Genomic DNA, 16524 nt, shown 5'->3' with positions numbered 1-16524 from the left:
CCGAGGGCAATATATCCTTCCCCGAGGGCAATATATCCTACCCGAGGCCGATATATCCTCCCACACCCCCCCACCCTACCCCGACTCCCAAGCTGCAGTCTTGGGCGAGATATAGGTGGGCTGACCCTGCACATGAGGAACGCTGGGTGGGTGAGGACAGGGGTGGGGGGTGCAAAGCAGCCGCGGATGATCGAACAAGGCAGGCAACACTGGGCAACAGTCGTGACAGAGAAGGGCAATTTAATCGCGCGTGCAAGCATCGATACCGCGCCGAGTTAGAGAAACAGGTACAAACAGCGAAACGACATCTTGACTGTAAAAACGGGTGATGCCAACGCAACTGGTTGCTGGACCTGGTAGGAAACCACCCTGAGGAGACGTGGGAAGTGCCCGAGGGGTGGGGTGGGATGGGATGGTCCATACCCAGACAGAAAGGCAAGGGGGTAGGGACGGGGGGGGTGGTTTTGGGAGAGGGGAAAGTCGGCGCGAGCTTCGTGGCTCCCTGAAAGACGAAGTGCCAACCCAGGTGGCAGCCGGTGCCGCGGGGCACCCCCTGAGATGGGAATTCCGGAGGGGGAGGCGAGTGGGGGGGGGGGTGTGTGTGGAAGAAGGGTGGCGGGAACGTTAAGAGGGGCCCCGACGCTCAGGTCAAGGAGCTCGGGCAGAAGGTGGCGTTCGCAAAGGGGGGCCAGCGATTGGTTCGGGTGAGAAGGCAGCGGAGGATGGGGGCGAGAATCGGATGGGGTGGGGTGGGGGGGGTGGTGGCCCCCTTTGTCTGGTTAATTCTTGGAGGATGCGGCTGCCTCTTGATGAGCTTCTTTGTACTGCGTCGCCCAGGTCTTCGGATCCTGGTTGTTGTGCATCTGGTGACCAGAGGAAAATTAACAAGAGTTGGAGAGCGCGTAGCGGAGGAGGACGAGGCCCTTCAGCCCTTCGTGCCCGTGCTGGCCCCTTTGAAAGAGCTATCTAATTAGTCCCACACGCTCTCCCTGATCTGCTCTCTTCCCCCCCCCCCCCACCCCAACACTCCCCCGTAGCCCTGCACATTTTCCCCCGCTTCCGGTATTTATCCAATCCACTCCCCCCCCGCCCCACCTTTTCGAGGGTGAATCTGCTTCCCCCGCACTTTCGGGCAGCGCCTTCCAGATCCCAACAACTCGCCGCGTCCAAAACAAGAAACAAAAGTCTTCTCGTCTGGTTCTTACCGTCCACAATCCAGAAGCTGCGGCCCTGCTCTCGCTGCGAGTGGCAGAGAGGTGGAGGGGGAGGCAACCGAGGGAGCTCACGTTTTGCCCGAGGCGAGCCTCAGGACTGGGAACCTCACCCTCCCCAGAAATGACCGCCCGGGGCCGGCGGGGGTGGTGGTGATGGTGGGGGGGTGTTGGAATCACTTTTGTACCCGGGAGGCGTTGGTTCCTGCCGATCGTACTCGTTAGTCCCTCCACTGCCAAACACTGCCTCGCCCCTCCTCCCCTACCACCCACTAAACACCCAGCCATCGCTCTGGGGCCCGCTGACCTGCCAACCTCGATTCTCAAGACTCCCCTACCTTAGCGACAAACTCCAGGACTTTCAGTTTGGAGGTTTCCTTCGAAGCTCTGGGTCCCCAGCGGAACTCGTACTCCACGGGGTCAGTGTGGAGAACTCGGGAGTAATCCAGGTACCTGAGGGGCAGAGAGAGAGAGAGAGAGAGAGATCGTAATGACATAGGAAATAGGAGCAGGAGGCAGCCATTCAGCCCCTCAAGCCTGCTTCCACACCCCCTCCCCCCCGCCCCACCGCCTTCGATAAGATCCTGACCGCTCCGACTGTGGCCTCAGCTTCCGCAACCGCCCACCCCTCGATAAAATCCTGACTACTCCGACCGTGGCCTCAACTCCACTTCCCTGTCCCCTCCCCCCTCATAACCCTCGACCCCCCTCGTCGATCAGAAATCTGTCTCACTCGGCCTTGAACATATCCAGTGAGCCGGCCCCCGCTGCTCTCAGGGGGAGGGGGGGGGAGAGAATTCCACAGACTGACCACCCTCTGAGACAAGAAATTCCTCCTCGTCTCCGTCTTCAATGGGAGACCCCTCATTCTGAAACTGTGCCCCCCACCTCCCCTCATTCCACATTCCCCCCCCCGACCACGAGGGGGGGGGGAAACATCCCCTCAGCATTAACCCTGTCAAACCCCCTCCCCTCAGAATCTGACATGTTTCAATAAGATCACCTCTCATTCTTCTAAACTCCAATGGGGTAGAGGCCCCAACCTGCTCAACACCCACCCTTGTCAAGCACCCCCCACTCTCTTAAATGCTTCAAAAGGACAGGGTAAAACATAGCTTCTGCTGGCAAATTCCCAATAAGATATCATCTGAGACCTGTTGGAAGCAGTAATGGTTCAAGGGTAAAAGCCTTCCTCGGAACAAAGCCATCATCGACCGCTGTGGTGTGGCTATACCATTCGAACAGGTCTCTGGGCAGCACAATCATTGTCAAAACAATCACTTGAACTCGTAAAGTGCAGCTTAATTGACAAGCGGGTCCCTGAATATATTCACGGCTGAGGTAGACGGATTTCTGAATCGGCAAGGGAGTCCAAGGTCATGGGGTGGGAAGTGGGGGCGGAGGGGAAAGTGGAGTCAGGGCCACCGTCAGATCAGCCATGGTCTTATTGAATGGGGGAAGCAGGCACGAAGGGCCGAATGGCCTCCTCCTGCTTCTTCTATTCCTATGAATGTGCCATCTGAATTCCCACCTGAAACAGCCCCACTGAGACATTCAGATCAGGCATAGGGATGGGCAACAGGTAACAGCGCTGAAGGTACAGCACGGGGTTAGATACAGAGTAAAGCTCCCTCTACACTGTCCCCATCAAACACTCCCAGGACAGGTACAGCACGGGGCTAGATACAGAGTAAAGCTCCCTCTACACCTTCCCCATCAAACACTCCCAGGACAGGTACAGCACGGGGTTAGACACAGAGTAAAGCTCCCTCTACACCGTCCCCATCAAACACTCCCAGGCTGGGTACAGGTGAAAAGGCAGCCGACCCTACAGCGTAACCCAGTGCTACGGGCGGACGATGTACAGCACTCACTTCTGTTTGACAAACTCCTCGGTGATGAGCTTCTTCACGTCCCCGAAGTCATTGTGTCTCTCACTGAAGGGAGAGGGGCGAGAAAAACAACATCGAGGCAAAAACGAGTGAAACTCTTGCGTCTGAGTGCCGAGAGGAAGCCCCCACCCCCACCCACCTCCACCCACCCCACCCAAAACAGCCGGGACCAGTGAGGAACCGGAAGGGCGGGCGGGAGACTAAACCCGCACAGGTCACCAGCACCGTTGCTTCCCGTGCAAGCCGGGAGGTCGCTGACCCAGTGCGGGTTCCTGGAGCGCCATGCTCCCGCAGGTCAGTGAAACCGGAAGCAGCCGCCGTCTCGCCGGAAAACGAACGCCCACGACCCCTCCCCACAAGGCCCCCTCCCCTGCAGCCCCACCAGCCACCTCCCCCCACCACCACCACCACCACCCCCACCCCCACCTCCCACCAAACTGAATTCCCGGGCCTTAGAGAAAAACGTAAAGTCGAACAGCGCGAGCGAAGGCGTTACCTGGGGTCGACCCGAAGCTTCTTGAGGGTGTGCCACAGCAAGGCTAAGGAGAAGAGGAGGAGAGCGTGCGTTAAATGGTGGTCCGCAGGAGCTTCACACCGTGCCCCACCCATCGGGAGACGTAGCGCGCTGGGCACCAAGAGGAAAGAAAGGGACTGCCTTCCCCTAGCCGCCCTGCACCACCCCAGGGCGAACCCAGCAGCCTCGCGGCCCACGAAGGAGCTCCTTGCATGTGAGGACCCGTATGCTATGTAGCAAATGTGGCAGCCAATTTGCGCACAGCACGATCCCACAGCAGCCAAGGTGGTGGTGACCCCAGGTCATCTGCATTTCAGCCATCCTGGTTGAGGGACATATATCGGCCCCATGACACCGGTGGGGGGGACCCCCCAACCTAATCTCGGCTCTTCATCCAGCAGTGGTACTGAGATATTTTACGTCTGCCCAAAAGGGGAGAAGGGGGCCTTGGGTTTAATGTCTCAGAGTAAAAAAGCTGCACATGTGACAGTGCGGAGCTCCCTCAGCACTGACCCTCCGACAGTGCGGTGCTCCCTCAGTGCTGACCCTCGGACAGCGCGGCGCTCCCTCAGCACTGACCCTCCGACAGTGCGGCGTTCCCTCAGCACTGACCCTCCTACAGTGCGGCGCTCCCTCAGCACTGACCCTCCCACAGTGCGGCACTCCCTCAGCACTGACCCTCTGACAGTGCGGCGCTCCCTCAGTGCTGACCCTCGGAAAGCGCGGCGCTCCCTCAGCACTGACCCTCTAACAGTGCGGCGCTCCCCCAGCACTGACCCTCCGACAGTGCGGCGCTCCCTCAGCGCTGACCCTCCCACAGTGCGGCGCTCCCTCAGCACTGACCCTCCCACAGTGCGGCGCTCCCTCAGCACTGACCCTCCGACAGTGCGGCACTCCCTCAACACTGACCCTCTGACAGTGCGGCACTCCCTCAGCGCTGACCCTCCCACAGTGCGGTGCTCCCTCAGCGCTGACCCTCCCACAGTGCGGCACTCCCTCAACACTGACCCTCCGACAGTGCGGCGCTCCCTCAGCACTGACCCGCCAAAAGCGCGGGGCTCCCTCAGCACTGACCCTTCGACAGTGCGGCGCTCCCTCAGCACTGACCCGCCAACAGCGCGGGGCTCCCTCAGCACTGACAGAGAGAAACTGAAGGCATGGCCGTCAATGGCGGAGCAATGGGAATTGGGGGATGCTCGAGAGGCCGGAATTGGAGGAGCGCAGAGAACTCGGAGGGTGGCAGGAGGTTACAGAGATAGGGAGTGTTGTAGGGTCTGGCGGAGGTTACAGAGATGGGGAGGGGTGTAGGGGCTGGAGGAGGTTACAGAGATAGGGAGGGGTGTAGGGGCTGGAGGAGGTTACAGAGATAGGGAGGGGTGTAGGGTCTGGCGGAGGTTACAGAGATGGGGAGGTGTGTAGAGGCTGGAGGAGGTTACAGAGATAGGGAGGGGTGTAGGGGCTGGAGGAGGTTACACAGATGGGGAGGGGTGTAACGGGGTTGATGGTGTTAAGCACCCCCTGGGTCGCTCACAGTGATTAGGAAGCTCAGCATTCCTGGGGAGTTTCCATGTGCAGGGCGGATACTGAAAGCTCAGGGTTCCCACGGAAGGGCCTGGAAGCACATCCTGAGGCAGCTGAGGGTAGAAACACAAACTAACAGCAGAAAGGTGCTTACAGTCCTTCACCACGTTGCCCTTCATGAAGATAATGGAGAGGATGACCATCAGGAGCCCCATTTTGGGAGTAGCATCACCCCTGGGGAAGAAAATGGAGTTAGAGTTGGCACAGTGCGTCTCCGCTGCTGATCCAGCTGTGCTGCGAGGGGGAAAAGGGCTGCGGGTGGAGGAAGGTGCAGTCACACAGCTCAGGAGGTGGTCGTTCAGCCCGTCGTGCCACGTGCTGGCTCTTTGAAAGAGCTATCCAGTTAGTCCCACACTCTCCCTCCTGCTCCTTCCCCCATCGCCCTGCACATTTTACCCCCTTCCAGTATTTATCCAATTCCCCCACTTTCCGAGGGTGAATCTGCTTCCCCCGCCCTTTCGGGCAGCGCCTTCCAGATCTCAACAACTCACCGCGTCCAAAATAAATACAATTCTCCTCATCTCCCCTTCCCCACCCCCCTCCTGCCGCCGATTCTCTTCAATCTGTATCCCCCCCTCTCTGCTTACCAACCCTCCCACCACTGGAAACAGCTTCTCCACATTTACTCGATCGAAACCCCGTCGTGATTTTGAACGCCTTGATTAAATCCGCCCCTTAACCTTCTCTGCTCTAAGATGTTCCCGTGCGTCTGCTGCCCTTGTCCTTCTAGGTGGTAGAGGTCATGGGTTTGGGCGGCGCTGTTGAAGGAGCCTTGGCGAGTTGCTGCAGTGCATCTTGTAGATGGTACACCCACTGCTGCCCCTGTGCGTCGGTGGAGGAACGGTGATATATTTCCAAGTCGGTATGGTGAGTGGGGCTTGGAGGGGAACTTGCAGGTGGTGGGTGTTCCCCATGTGTCTGCTGCCCTTGTCCTTCTAGGTGGTAGAGGTGGTGGGTTTGGGCGGCGCTGTCGAAGGAGCCTTGGCGAGTTGCTGCAGTGCATCTTATAGATGGTACACACACTGCTGCCCCTGTGCGTCGGTGGTGGAGGGAGTGAATGTTTGTGGATGGGGTGCCAATCGAGCGGGGGCTGCTTTGTCCTGGATGGTGTTGAGCTTCTTGAGTGTTGTGGGAGCTGCACTCATCCAGGCAAGGGGGGAGTGTCCCATCACACTCCTGACTGGTGCCTTGTAGATGGTGGACAGGCTTTGGGGAGTCAGGAGGTGAGTAACTCTCCGCAGGATTCCCAGCCTCTGACCTGCTCTTGTGGCCACAGTTCAGTTTCTGCTGGATGGTGACCCGCGCCCCCAGCTCACAGACCAGCCAGCCAGGGAAAACTGTGCAGAGGGAGTGGAATGAAAATGACTCTTCCAGAGGGATGGTATGGGATGATATCTAGTCTGCAAAATTCTGAGGAGAGTTCTCTATCTCAAGCAGATTGCCCAGACAGTCTTGTGGTTTATATGAGCAGAAATGTTTACCTCCCTCAACCCAGCTGCCCTGGCAGCTCAGACTGAAGCAGCTAGCACAGAAAGACATTTAGAAAATAGTGCAGGGAGCTAGCGGCAGCTCATCACCTTACCAATTCATGTTATCACCCTCAACACGATCCAGTTTGTTAACGAGGATGTAGGCATGGTTTTTGGTGTCAATTTCCACCAAATCCAGTCCAAATACCTAGAGAGAGAGACAGAGAGTGAGAGACGGGTACAGAGAGAGAGAGAGAGAGAGAGAGGGAGAGAGACAGACAGGCCGGGGAACAGGGACAGACAGAGAGAGCGAGCGAGCACGAGAGAGAGAGAGAGAGAAGAGGAGGAGAACGAGAGAGTGAGACACAGGGTAAGAGATGTGTACAGACAGACAGTCCGGGGGGGACAGAGGGAGAGAGAGGGACAGAGAGAGGGGGAAGGGTGGAGAGAGAGAGGGGGATGGGGGGGAGAGAGAGAGAGGGACGGGGGAGAGAGAGAGAGAGGGATAGGGGGAGAGAGAGAGAGGGACAGGGGGAGAGAGAGGAGATGGGGGGAGAGAGAGAGGGAGACGGGGGGAGAGAGAGAGGGAGACGAGGGGAGAGAGAGAGGGAGACGAGGGGAGAGAGAGAGGGAGACGGGGGGAGAGAGAGAGGGAGACGGGGGGAGAGAGAGAGGGAGACGGGGGGGAGAGAGAGAGGGAGACGGGGGGAGAGAGAGAGGGAGACGGGGGGAGAGAGAGAGGGAGACGGGGGGAGAGAGAGAGGGAGACGGGGGAGAGAGAGGGAGACGGGGGGAGAGAGAGGGAGACGGGGGGAGACAGAGGGAGACGGGGGAGACAGAGGGAGACGAGGGGAGAGAGAGAGGGGGGCAGCGGGGAGAGAGAGAGGGGGACGAGGGGGTGGAGAGAGAAGAGGACGAGGGGGAGATAGAGGCAGACAGGGGAAGGGAGATGGGGAGAGAGAGGGAAACTGGGAGGGAGAGGGGGACGGGGGAGAGAGAGATGTTACACACTCTTTCCAACATCGGAATAAGGGACAAGTTGGTTGAGCAAAGACTGTGACCCACCCTCCCTATCTCTGTAACCTCCTCCAGCCCCTACAACCCTCCCTATCTCTATAACCTCCTCCAGCCCCTACAACCCTCCCTATCTCTGTAACCTCCTCCAGCCCCTACAACCCTCCCTATCTCTGTAACCTCCTCCAGCCCCTACAACCCTCCCTATCTCTATAACCTCCTCCAGCCCCTACAACCCTCCCTAACTCTGTAACCTCCTCCAGCCCCTACACCCCTCCCTATATCTGTAACCTCCTCCAGCCCCTACACCCCTCCCTATCTCTCTAACCTCCCTCCACTCCCTGAGATCTGATTCTCGCCTCTCATTCATCTCCCCCCAAATTCCCATTGCTCCGCCACTGGCAGCCGCGCCTTCCACTGCCCGGGGGCCCTGAGTTCTGGTAATCCCTCCCTAAACCTTCTCCCCCTCTCTCCCTCCTCCATTAAGACGCTCCTTAAAATCCGACCGGTTTGACCAAGCTTTTGGTCGCCTGTCCCTAAAATCTCCTAATTTGGGCTTGGGGGTCAAGTTTTTGTCTGATTAACGACCCTGTGAGGGAGAAATTTGTAGGGGGGGGTGTGTTACTGTGCTGGTGGCGCTATCAAAATGCAAGTCCTTGCAGCCACCGGGAGATAAGGGGATTGTCCTGAGAGTGGCGGCCAGTGCTGGACACTAACCTGGTGAAAGGTTCTGACAGTGCGTTTCATGATCTCTGTATATCTTGACCTGTATTCCTTCAACACGTGCTTAATTATATCTGTAAAAGAAAACCGAGTCCAACACTCAGAGCGATTTAGACGATAAATGTCCAAAGCGCATTCGATAAGGTGCCACGCCTTAAGGTAAGGTGGAGTTGGGAGCGATATACGAGCATGGGTAGGGGATCGGTCAACCGGCAGGAAGCAAAGAGTCGGGATAAACGGGCCATTTTCATGTTGGTAGGCAGCGGATAGTGAGGTGCCACAAGGGTCAGTGCCAGAGCCTCAACTATTTGCAACCTATATTAGTGACTTAAGAGTGTAGGTCATGGATCTAAGTTTGCTGATGCTCTTTTTAAAAAATTCGCTTATGAGGGCCCAGCATTTGTTGCCCATCCCTAATTGCCCCCTTGAGAAGGTGTTGGTGAGCTGCCTTCTTGAGCCGCTGCAGTCCCCGTGTGGTGTAGGTACACCCACGCCACTGGCTTCGTCGCGGCTTGATACAACCGAGTATCTTGCTGGGGCCGTTTCAGAGTCAACCACACGTAGGCCGGGCCAGGTCTGGTCAGGGTGGCAGACTTCCTTCCCTCCCTCAAGGACATTAGTGAACCAGATGGGGTTTTGACGGCAATCGGCAATGGTTTCGTGGTCCTCACTGAGATTTTTAATTCCGGGGTTTACATTCAGTTCAAATCCCACTGCCTGCCGTGGGCGGGATTCGAACCCGGGTCCCCAGAGCATTACCCTGGGTCTCTGGGTTACCAGTCCCGTGCCAGTCACCACCGCCTCCCCCGATACCAAAGCTGGGTGGGAACGTAAGCTGCGAGGAGGATACAGAGGCGGCCGAGAAATACAGAAGGGGTTAAGCCAGTGAGCAACAGTATGGAAGATGGCAGGATAAGCTGTGGGGGAGCGTGAAGTCATTCACTATGGTCGTAAGAATAGAATAGCTGAATTTTATATTAAAAGGTGAGAGACCTGCAAATGTTGACACTCAGAGACAGACTTGTGTGTGCTCGTGCAAGGGACGCAGTAAGTTAGCAGCAAGCAATTAGGAAGGCACATGGCTTTTTGGTCTTTAGTGCAAGGGGGCTGGAGTTCAAGAATAAAGGGGTCTTGCAACAATTGTCCGGGGTTTTGGTCAGACCACATCTGGAATACCGCGCGCAGCTTTGATCTCCACATTTAAGGATACGCTTGAATTGGAGGCGATAAAGCGAAGGGTCACTTGACTGGCCCGTGGGGGTGGGGTGGGGGGTGGGGGGGTGTGGGGGAATGAGGGGGCTGCCCTACGACGAGAGGCTGAGTAAACTGGGCCTACGTTTGCTGGGGTTTGGGACAATGAAAGCCGATCTCTTCGAAACATTCGAGATTACAAAGGGGCTTGAGAGGTTAGACATGGGGACGCCGTATCCCCCGGCTGGAGGGTCTAGCACTCAGAGGGGGGCACAGTCTCAGGGTAAGGGGCCAATCATTTAGGATGTAAGTCACGTCGTTAAGTTACTTGGGTCAAGGGCATTGTTTAATAAAGTACCTAGAGCACCTATAAAGAGAGACTGCTATGATAGGGATGGGGGGTAGGTGGCTGATATATGTAATGCTGAATTCTGTAAATAAAGCTAGAATCAAGCAATGCGTTTGTGTTTACTTTCACGCCTCATCAACTGCCTTGTGAAATTAATATTTAGGGCTGAGAGATGGAGAAGTTGCTGCACACAAAGCCTTGTGAATCTCCCCCACCTCAGACGGTGTGCCCGCTCCATTGCTGAATATGTTTAAGGCAGGGATAGACAGATTTTTGGGTTCAGGGAATTGAAGGGATGTGGGGAGTGGGTGGGAAAGTGGAGTTGAAGCCCAAGATCAGACATGATCCTACCGAAAGGAGCAGGGATACCCCGTGTTGTACCTGTCCTGGGAGTGTTTGATGGGGACAGTGTAGAGGGAGTTTTACTCTGTATCTAACCCCGTGCTGTACCTGTCCTGGGAGTGTTTGATGGGGACGGTGTGGAGAGAGCTTTACTCTGTATCTAACCCCGTGCTGTACCTGTCCTGGGAGTGTTTGATGGGGAGAGTGTAGAGGGAGCTTTACTCTGTATCTAACCCCGTGCTGTACCTCTCCTGGGAGTGTTTGATGGGGAGAGTGTAGAGGGAGCTTTACTCTGTATCTAACCCCGTGCTGTACCTGTCCTGGGAGTGTTTGATGGGGACGGTGTAGAGGGAGCTTTACTCTGTATCTAACCCCGTGCTGTACCTGTCCTGGGAGTGTTTGATGGGGACGGTGTAGAGGGAGATTTGTTTTGTATGACATGAAGCGTTTGCTGTTCACAATGTTTGTTCGAGCATGTTCAGCATCTTGTCTTTCCAAACACTGGCGGACAAAGGTCCGAGGCTCTGTCACTCTGGCTGTGATCAAATCCATATCTGGGGTGTGGGGGCAGGAGGTGGGGAGGGGTCACAACAGACTGAGGCCTGAAGATATACAGGCTAACTCCCAGCAGGCTGCAAAGCAATTCGTCGCCCCTCAATCTGCCTGGTCTCCGTTCAGCCCCGACCCACTCACCCACCTTACCTTTCCGTTTCACCGGGATCTTTCTCTGTTCCATAATCAGGATGTACTGAACCACTTCGCTCATCTGTGAAACGTTAAGCAAAAGGTCCCATGAGCTCGCGATCAGGGGAAAGTGCAGACAGATCCCAGCCCCCGCGCCTCAGGGAGGAGAGCGAGCAGCGCAGGCTCCCCAGAGCGATGTCCCAGGGTTGACGGGGTTAAATCGCAGGGATTGGACGCACAGACTGGGCTTGTATTCCCGCGAGGGTTTGGGGGGCGGGGGGGGGGGGGGGGGGGCGAATGTGATCGAAGGCTTTCAGATGATTCGAGGACTCGGTAGGGTCGGTTAGAGAGCTGTTGCCTCTTGGTGCGGGGAGGGTGGTGGGGTCCAGAACGAGGCAGCAGAACCTTAAACTGAGGGGTCAGGCCCTTGCGGGGGCTGGGGGGGGGTGGTGCGGTGTCAGGAAATGCTTCTTCACACAAAGGGGAGTGGGAACCCGGAACTCTCTCTCTCTCCCCAAAAAGCTATCGTGGCTGTGGTGGGCATTGGGTTGGGGCGGGGGGGAAGGAGGCCGGGTGCAGTCAATTGAAATGTGCAACCCAAGATTGATGGATTTTTTCGTTGGGTAAGGGGGTTGAAGGTTACGGAGGCAAGGGGATGGAGTTGAGATACAGATCAGCCGTGATCTGATTGAATGGAGTAACAGGCTCAAGCGGTTGAACGGGCCTCCTTCTCCTGTTCCTGTGTAATGGGTTCAAGGGGCTGAATGGGCTCCTCCTGTTCCTGTGTAACAGGCTCGAGAGGGGCTGAATGGCCTCCTCCTATTCCTGTATAACAGTCTCGAGAGGGGCTGAATGGGCCTCCTCCTGTTCCTGTGTAACAGGCTCGAGAGGGGCTGAATGGGCCTCCTCCTGTTCCTGTGTAACAGGCTCGAGAGGGGCTGAATGGGCCTCCTCCTGTTCCTGTGTAACAGGCTGGAGAGGGGCTGAATGGGCCTCCTCCTGTTCCTGTGTAACAGACTCGAGAGGGGCTGAATGGGCTTCCTCCTGTTCCTGTGTAACAGTCTCGAGAGAGGGGCTGAATGGCCCCCTCCTGTTCCTGTGTAACAGTCTCGAGAGAGGGGCTGAATGGCCCCCTCCTGTTCCTAATGTCAATAAAAATATGACTAATGTATACTTTGAGGAGAGGAAAAAAAGACTCTCAGGGTGATGGGGAGAAAGGGGAAGGAGAGGGGTAAATGGGTTGCTCTTTTTGTGGAGCCAGCAGGGATGGGACAGGCCGCCGAATGGACGGACTGGGACTGGGCCGTTGTGTGTGTGTGTGTGTGTGTGTGTGGGGTGGGGGTGGTGGGGAGGGGGGGATAAACAGGTGCCTACCTTCCTGTCGACAGCAGCGGGCGTCAGCTTATCCAGGTTGTGCTGGGCCTGCGATCGGGTGGGACTCTGCGAGGGGCCCACGTCATCCATATCGGAGTCCTCATCCTTCTGAATAAGAAAGGGAGACGAGGGGGATTGGCTTTGATTCCAGATCGGAGGCGAGGTGGGGGGGGGTGGGGGGGTGGTTTAGCCTCATCAGTCACACCCACCCTGGCCTGCCCGCTCTTGGCGAAGGGTTCCCACGGACAATGCTGCACCAGGGCTGCCTCTGTCCAGGGGGATGTGCGAGCGAGAAGGGGGTGGGATCCCCAATCTGGGCTTGGGGAAACCGATAACAACACTCGCAGATGCTGGAAATCTGAGATCCAAACGGAAAACTGCTGGGAAAACTCAGCAGCATCGGTGGAGAGAGAGAGAGAGAGAGAGAGGGAGAGGGAGAGACACAGAGCGAACCGCGTCGAGTCCAATGAGACTCTCCAGCTCCCAACCTGAAGTGTTAACTCGGAGCCTCTCTCCGCAGGTGCTGCCAGACTCGCCGAGTTCTTCCAGCGCTTTCCACTCGACAGCTGGTTTGCTCACAGAGCGCAGCATTAGATACGCCTGCCTCTTACCTACCAACACCCAGCGCCTTAGAACGATCCACCCCTCGGAAGGAGGGGAACTTTGGACATTGCCGGAACATGTCAAAAAAGGGAATTTAATCACGTTAAAATCACATTTCTGGGGGGGGTGGCGGCGACGACAAGCTTCAGTCCCACCACCCAGACCCCCACTCCTGCCGCTAAGCCTTTCTCTTTATACGCGTCTGAGAAAAACGATAATCAAGTGAACTTGTCAACAATCCCCGAACGACAACGCCGTAACTCAAAACAAAAACTCCTTCAGGTCCTTTAGCAGGTTGAGCTGCAATAATGGCTCTTCCACAGCTCTCGAGACGTTAACAAACCTGACGGGCACTCAAAAGGGGTCACTGCAGCGCAAGACAGAACTTGAAAGGAAATGTGTAATGCTGGACCCCAGCCCCACTGCGGCGCCCCGCCGGTCGCCGAACGCCTCAGGCGTGCCAGCGAACACTGTGTGCCCACTCCAGGGGGACCTGGTCGCCAAGGTAGCCGTGGAAGAGGAGCAGTCGGGGGTCTAATGTCTCCCTCAACTGCCCGCAGCCCGAGACCCATTAAACGGCCGCCTTGGCCAGGCGCACGGCTGGCTTGACAAGGAGGTACTCCACCCTCCTCTCCTCTCTACACCGGGTGGCCAAAGATCGGGGGGGGGGCGGTGAGTGGCACTGACATGCAACCAGAATTTGAGGAGCGGCCCCCTCAAATGGTGGAAAAAGGGCTGCATTTAACCTCGGGCAGTCCACATATACACGTGGAACATGGGACTCCTCAAGGATGCAGAACTTACAAGCGGCCGGGGACGGTCTCTCTTTATATGTACTCAATTGCTGCATGTAAACAGGCTGAGGCTTCCGCGCCCAGTGGGCACCATGGGGACTGGGGTGCTCTATCGACCCTGTTCATCCCATTTTGATTTGACGTCTGCAAGTTTCCTCTAAACTTTGTCTTCCTTGCAGTTTTGCAGTTCCCTACTTTAGGGGCTGTGTTTATTTTGTCCCCGATTTTGTTAATTTAGTTTAATTGGTTGACTCCCAAAGAGTTAAACAGGCTGAGGGTCACGGTGGTCCTCACATGCTAAGACGCTAACTACAATGGACCCAGACGTGAGGTGAGGAAGTCACCCCAGCGCCACTGAGCTCTGAGAACCACAGATTCAAAGGTAGTCTCTCCTCCCAAGCAGGAGTGCCCCAGGCATCAGTGCTGGGGCCACAATTATTTACAGTATTTACAGTATCTATTAATGACTTGGATGAGGGAAGTGAATGTACTATCGCCAAGTCTGCGTATGACACAAAAATGGGTGGGAAGGCAAGTGGTGAGGGTGACACAAGGAGGCTACAGAGGGACATAGACAGGTTAAGTGAGTGGGCAAAAACTTGGCAGATGGAATATAACGTGGGAAAGTGAGGTTATGCACTTTGGCAGGAAGAATAGAGGAGCTGAAGATTACTTAAATGGAGAAAGACTGCAGAAAGCTACAATACAGAAGGCTTTGTGGATCCTCGTGCATGAATCCCACAAAGCTTGTTCAACAGGTAATAGGGAAGGCAAATGGAATGTTGGCCTTTATTTCAAAGGGGATGGAGTATAAAAATAGGGAAGTCTTGCTCAAGCTATACAAGGCACTGGTTAGACCACACCTAGAATACTGTGAACAGTTTTGGTCCCCTCGTCGAAATAAAGATGTATTGGCATTGGAGCAGTCCAGAGAAGGTTCACTAGGTTGACCCCAGGTATGGAGGGATTTTCTGATGAGGAGAGGTTGAGTAGTTTGGGCCTGTACTCATTGGAGTTTAGAAGAATGAGAGACGACCTGATTGAAAGATATAAGATTCTTAGGGGGCTTGACTGAGTAGATGCTGAGAGGTTGGTTCCCCTTGTGGGAGAGTCTCGGACCAGAGGGCATAACCTCAGAGTAAGGGGTCACCCACTTAAGATCGAGATGAGGAGGAGTTTCTTCTCTCAGAGGGTAGTTAATCTGTGGGATTCTTTACCGCAGAGGGCTGTAGAGGCTGGGTCATTTGAGATAGACAGGTTTTTAATCAGTAAGGGAATCAAGGGTTATGGGGAAAAGGCAGGAAAGGGGAGTTGAGGATTATCAGATCAGCCATGATCTCATTGAATGGCAGACCAGAATCGATGGGCCAGATGGTCTACTTCTGCTCCTACGTCTTATGGTCTTATGGCACTCGCCACATGCCAGATCACAATTATTCCTGTACTATGTGCCCACAATGTTACTTTCTGACAGAAATCGTTCTGAAGTTAGCCTCCCCCGATCAAGCAGGTGCCCTCTGGGGCTTGGAGCAGGTGAAAGAGTTCACTGTGTCCGAGAGTGAGACAGTGCTGGCACCAACTTGACGCTCGGACAGTGAGAGTGAGAGATAGAGCTCTGGTGCTTCTCCGGTGCCTTTCACTATCCCACAGCGTCTCACAGGCAATGAGGTGCATTTACTTTTTGGAAGTTTGACTATTGCTGCAATGGAGGAATTATGTTGGTCAACATGCACATAGCAAGATCCCACAAACAGCAACGTGATAATGACCCAGATCTTGGTTGAGGGGTGAATACTAGCCCTATGACACCAGCATGATCGCAACTGCTCCCACCCACCCTCCCCGCAGCATGAGTCCTAAAAAAATATCGGCCATGGGGTTTTTAATATCCATCCGAGTGAGCAGACTGGGCCCTCGGGTATAACAGCTCATCCAAAATCCTGCACCTCTGACAGTGCGGCGCTCCCTCAGCGCTGACCCTCCGACAGCGCGGCGCTCCCTCAGCACTGACCCTCCAACAGTGCGGCGCTTCGTCAGTACTGACCCTCCGACAGCGCGGCGCTCCCTCAGCGCTGACCCTCTGACAGTGCAGCTCTCTCTCAGCACTGACCCTCCTACAGTGCGGCGCTACCTCAGCGCTGATCCACCGACAGTGCGGCTCTCCCTCAGCGCTGACCCTCCGACAGTGCGGTGCTCCCTCAGCACTGACCCTCCGACAGTGCGGCGCTCCCTCAGCACTGACCCTCCCACAGTGCGGCTCTCCCTCAGCACTGACCCTCCGACAGTACGGTGCTCCCTCAGCGCTGACCCTCTGACAGTGCAGCGCTCCCTCAGAGGCTGGAGGTGGTTACAGATATGTGGAGTGTTGTTGGAGCTGAGGAGGTTACAGAGATAGGGAGGGTTGTAGGGGCTGGAGGAGGTTACAGAAATAGGGAAGTTTGAAGGTGCTGGAGGAGGTTACAGAGATAGGGAGGGGTGTAGGGGCTGGAGGAGGTTACAGAAATAGGGAAGGTTGAAGGTGCTGGAGGAGGTTACAGAGATAGGGAGGGTTGTAGGGGCTGGAGGAGGTTACAGAGATAGGGAGGGTTGTAGGGGCTGGAGGAGGTTACAGAGATAGGGAGGGTTGTAGGGGCTGGAGGAGGTTACAGAGATGGGGTGTGGGCACAGCAGGATTTGGAAACTGGGAACTCAGCAGGTACAGGTGATAGGTGAATGGATCTTGGTGTGAATTTGGATGGTAGTTGGATGGGAACAGCAGAGCAGTGAGGCGGTGCAGCTGACAA

At 55.9% G+C, this 16524-nt stretch overlaps 1 protein-coding gene across 3 annotated transcripts in view; it reads right to left on the bottom strand.

Moving 5' to 3' along the window:
* Positions 1–215: 215 nt before the first annotated feature.
* The window catches only part of ndnl2 (necdin-like 2), a 40848-nt gene continuing 24539 nt past the window's right edge, over positions 216–16524 (bottom strand). For 2 of the 3 annotated variants that reach the window (XM_041179611.1, XM_041179612.1), the window contains exons 3-11: positions 12345–12452; positions 10989–11052; positions 8399–8478; positions 6781–6875; positions 5293–5372; positions 3600–3642; positions 3086–3148; positions 1550–1664; positions 216–863 (exon numbers count right to left, since the gene is read on the bottom strand). In XM_041179611.1, coding sequence (XP_041035545.1) covers positions 780–863; positions 1550–1664; positions 3086–3148; positions 3600–3642; positions 5293–5372; positions 6781–6875; positions 8399–8478; positions 10989–11052; positions 12345–12452 — 732 coding nt within the window. In that variant the 3' untranslated portion in view covers positions 216–779. The remainder of the gene's footprint in view (positions 864–1549; positions 1665–3085; positions 3149–3599; positions 3643–5292; positions 5373–6780; positions 6876–8398; positions 8479–10988; positions 11053–12344; positions 12453–16524) is intronic. The other variant, XM_041179614.1, reaches the window with a different exon arrangement.

Source organism: Carcharodon carcharias, chromosome 35, assembly GCF_017639515.1.
Source record: "Carcharodon carcharias isolate sCarCar2 chromosome 35, sCarCar2.pri, whole genome shotgun sequence".
In the NCBI taxonomy this organism is placed as follows: Eukaryota; Metazoa; Chordata; class Chondrichthyes; order Lamniformes; family Lamnidae; genus Carcharodon; species Carcharodon carcharias.
The sequence above is the reverse complement of the archived record's forward strand: the minus strand, read 5'-3'. Positions and strand labels throughout refer to the sequence as shown.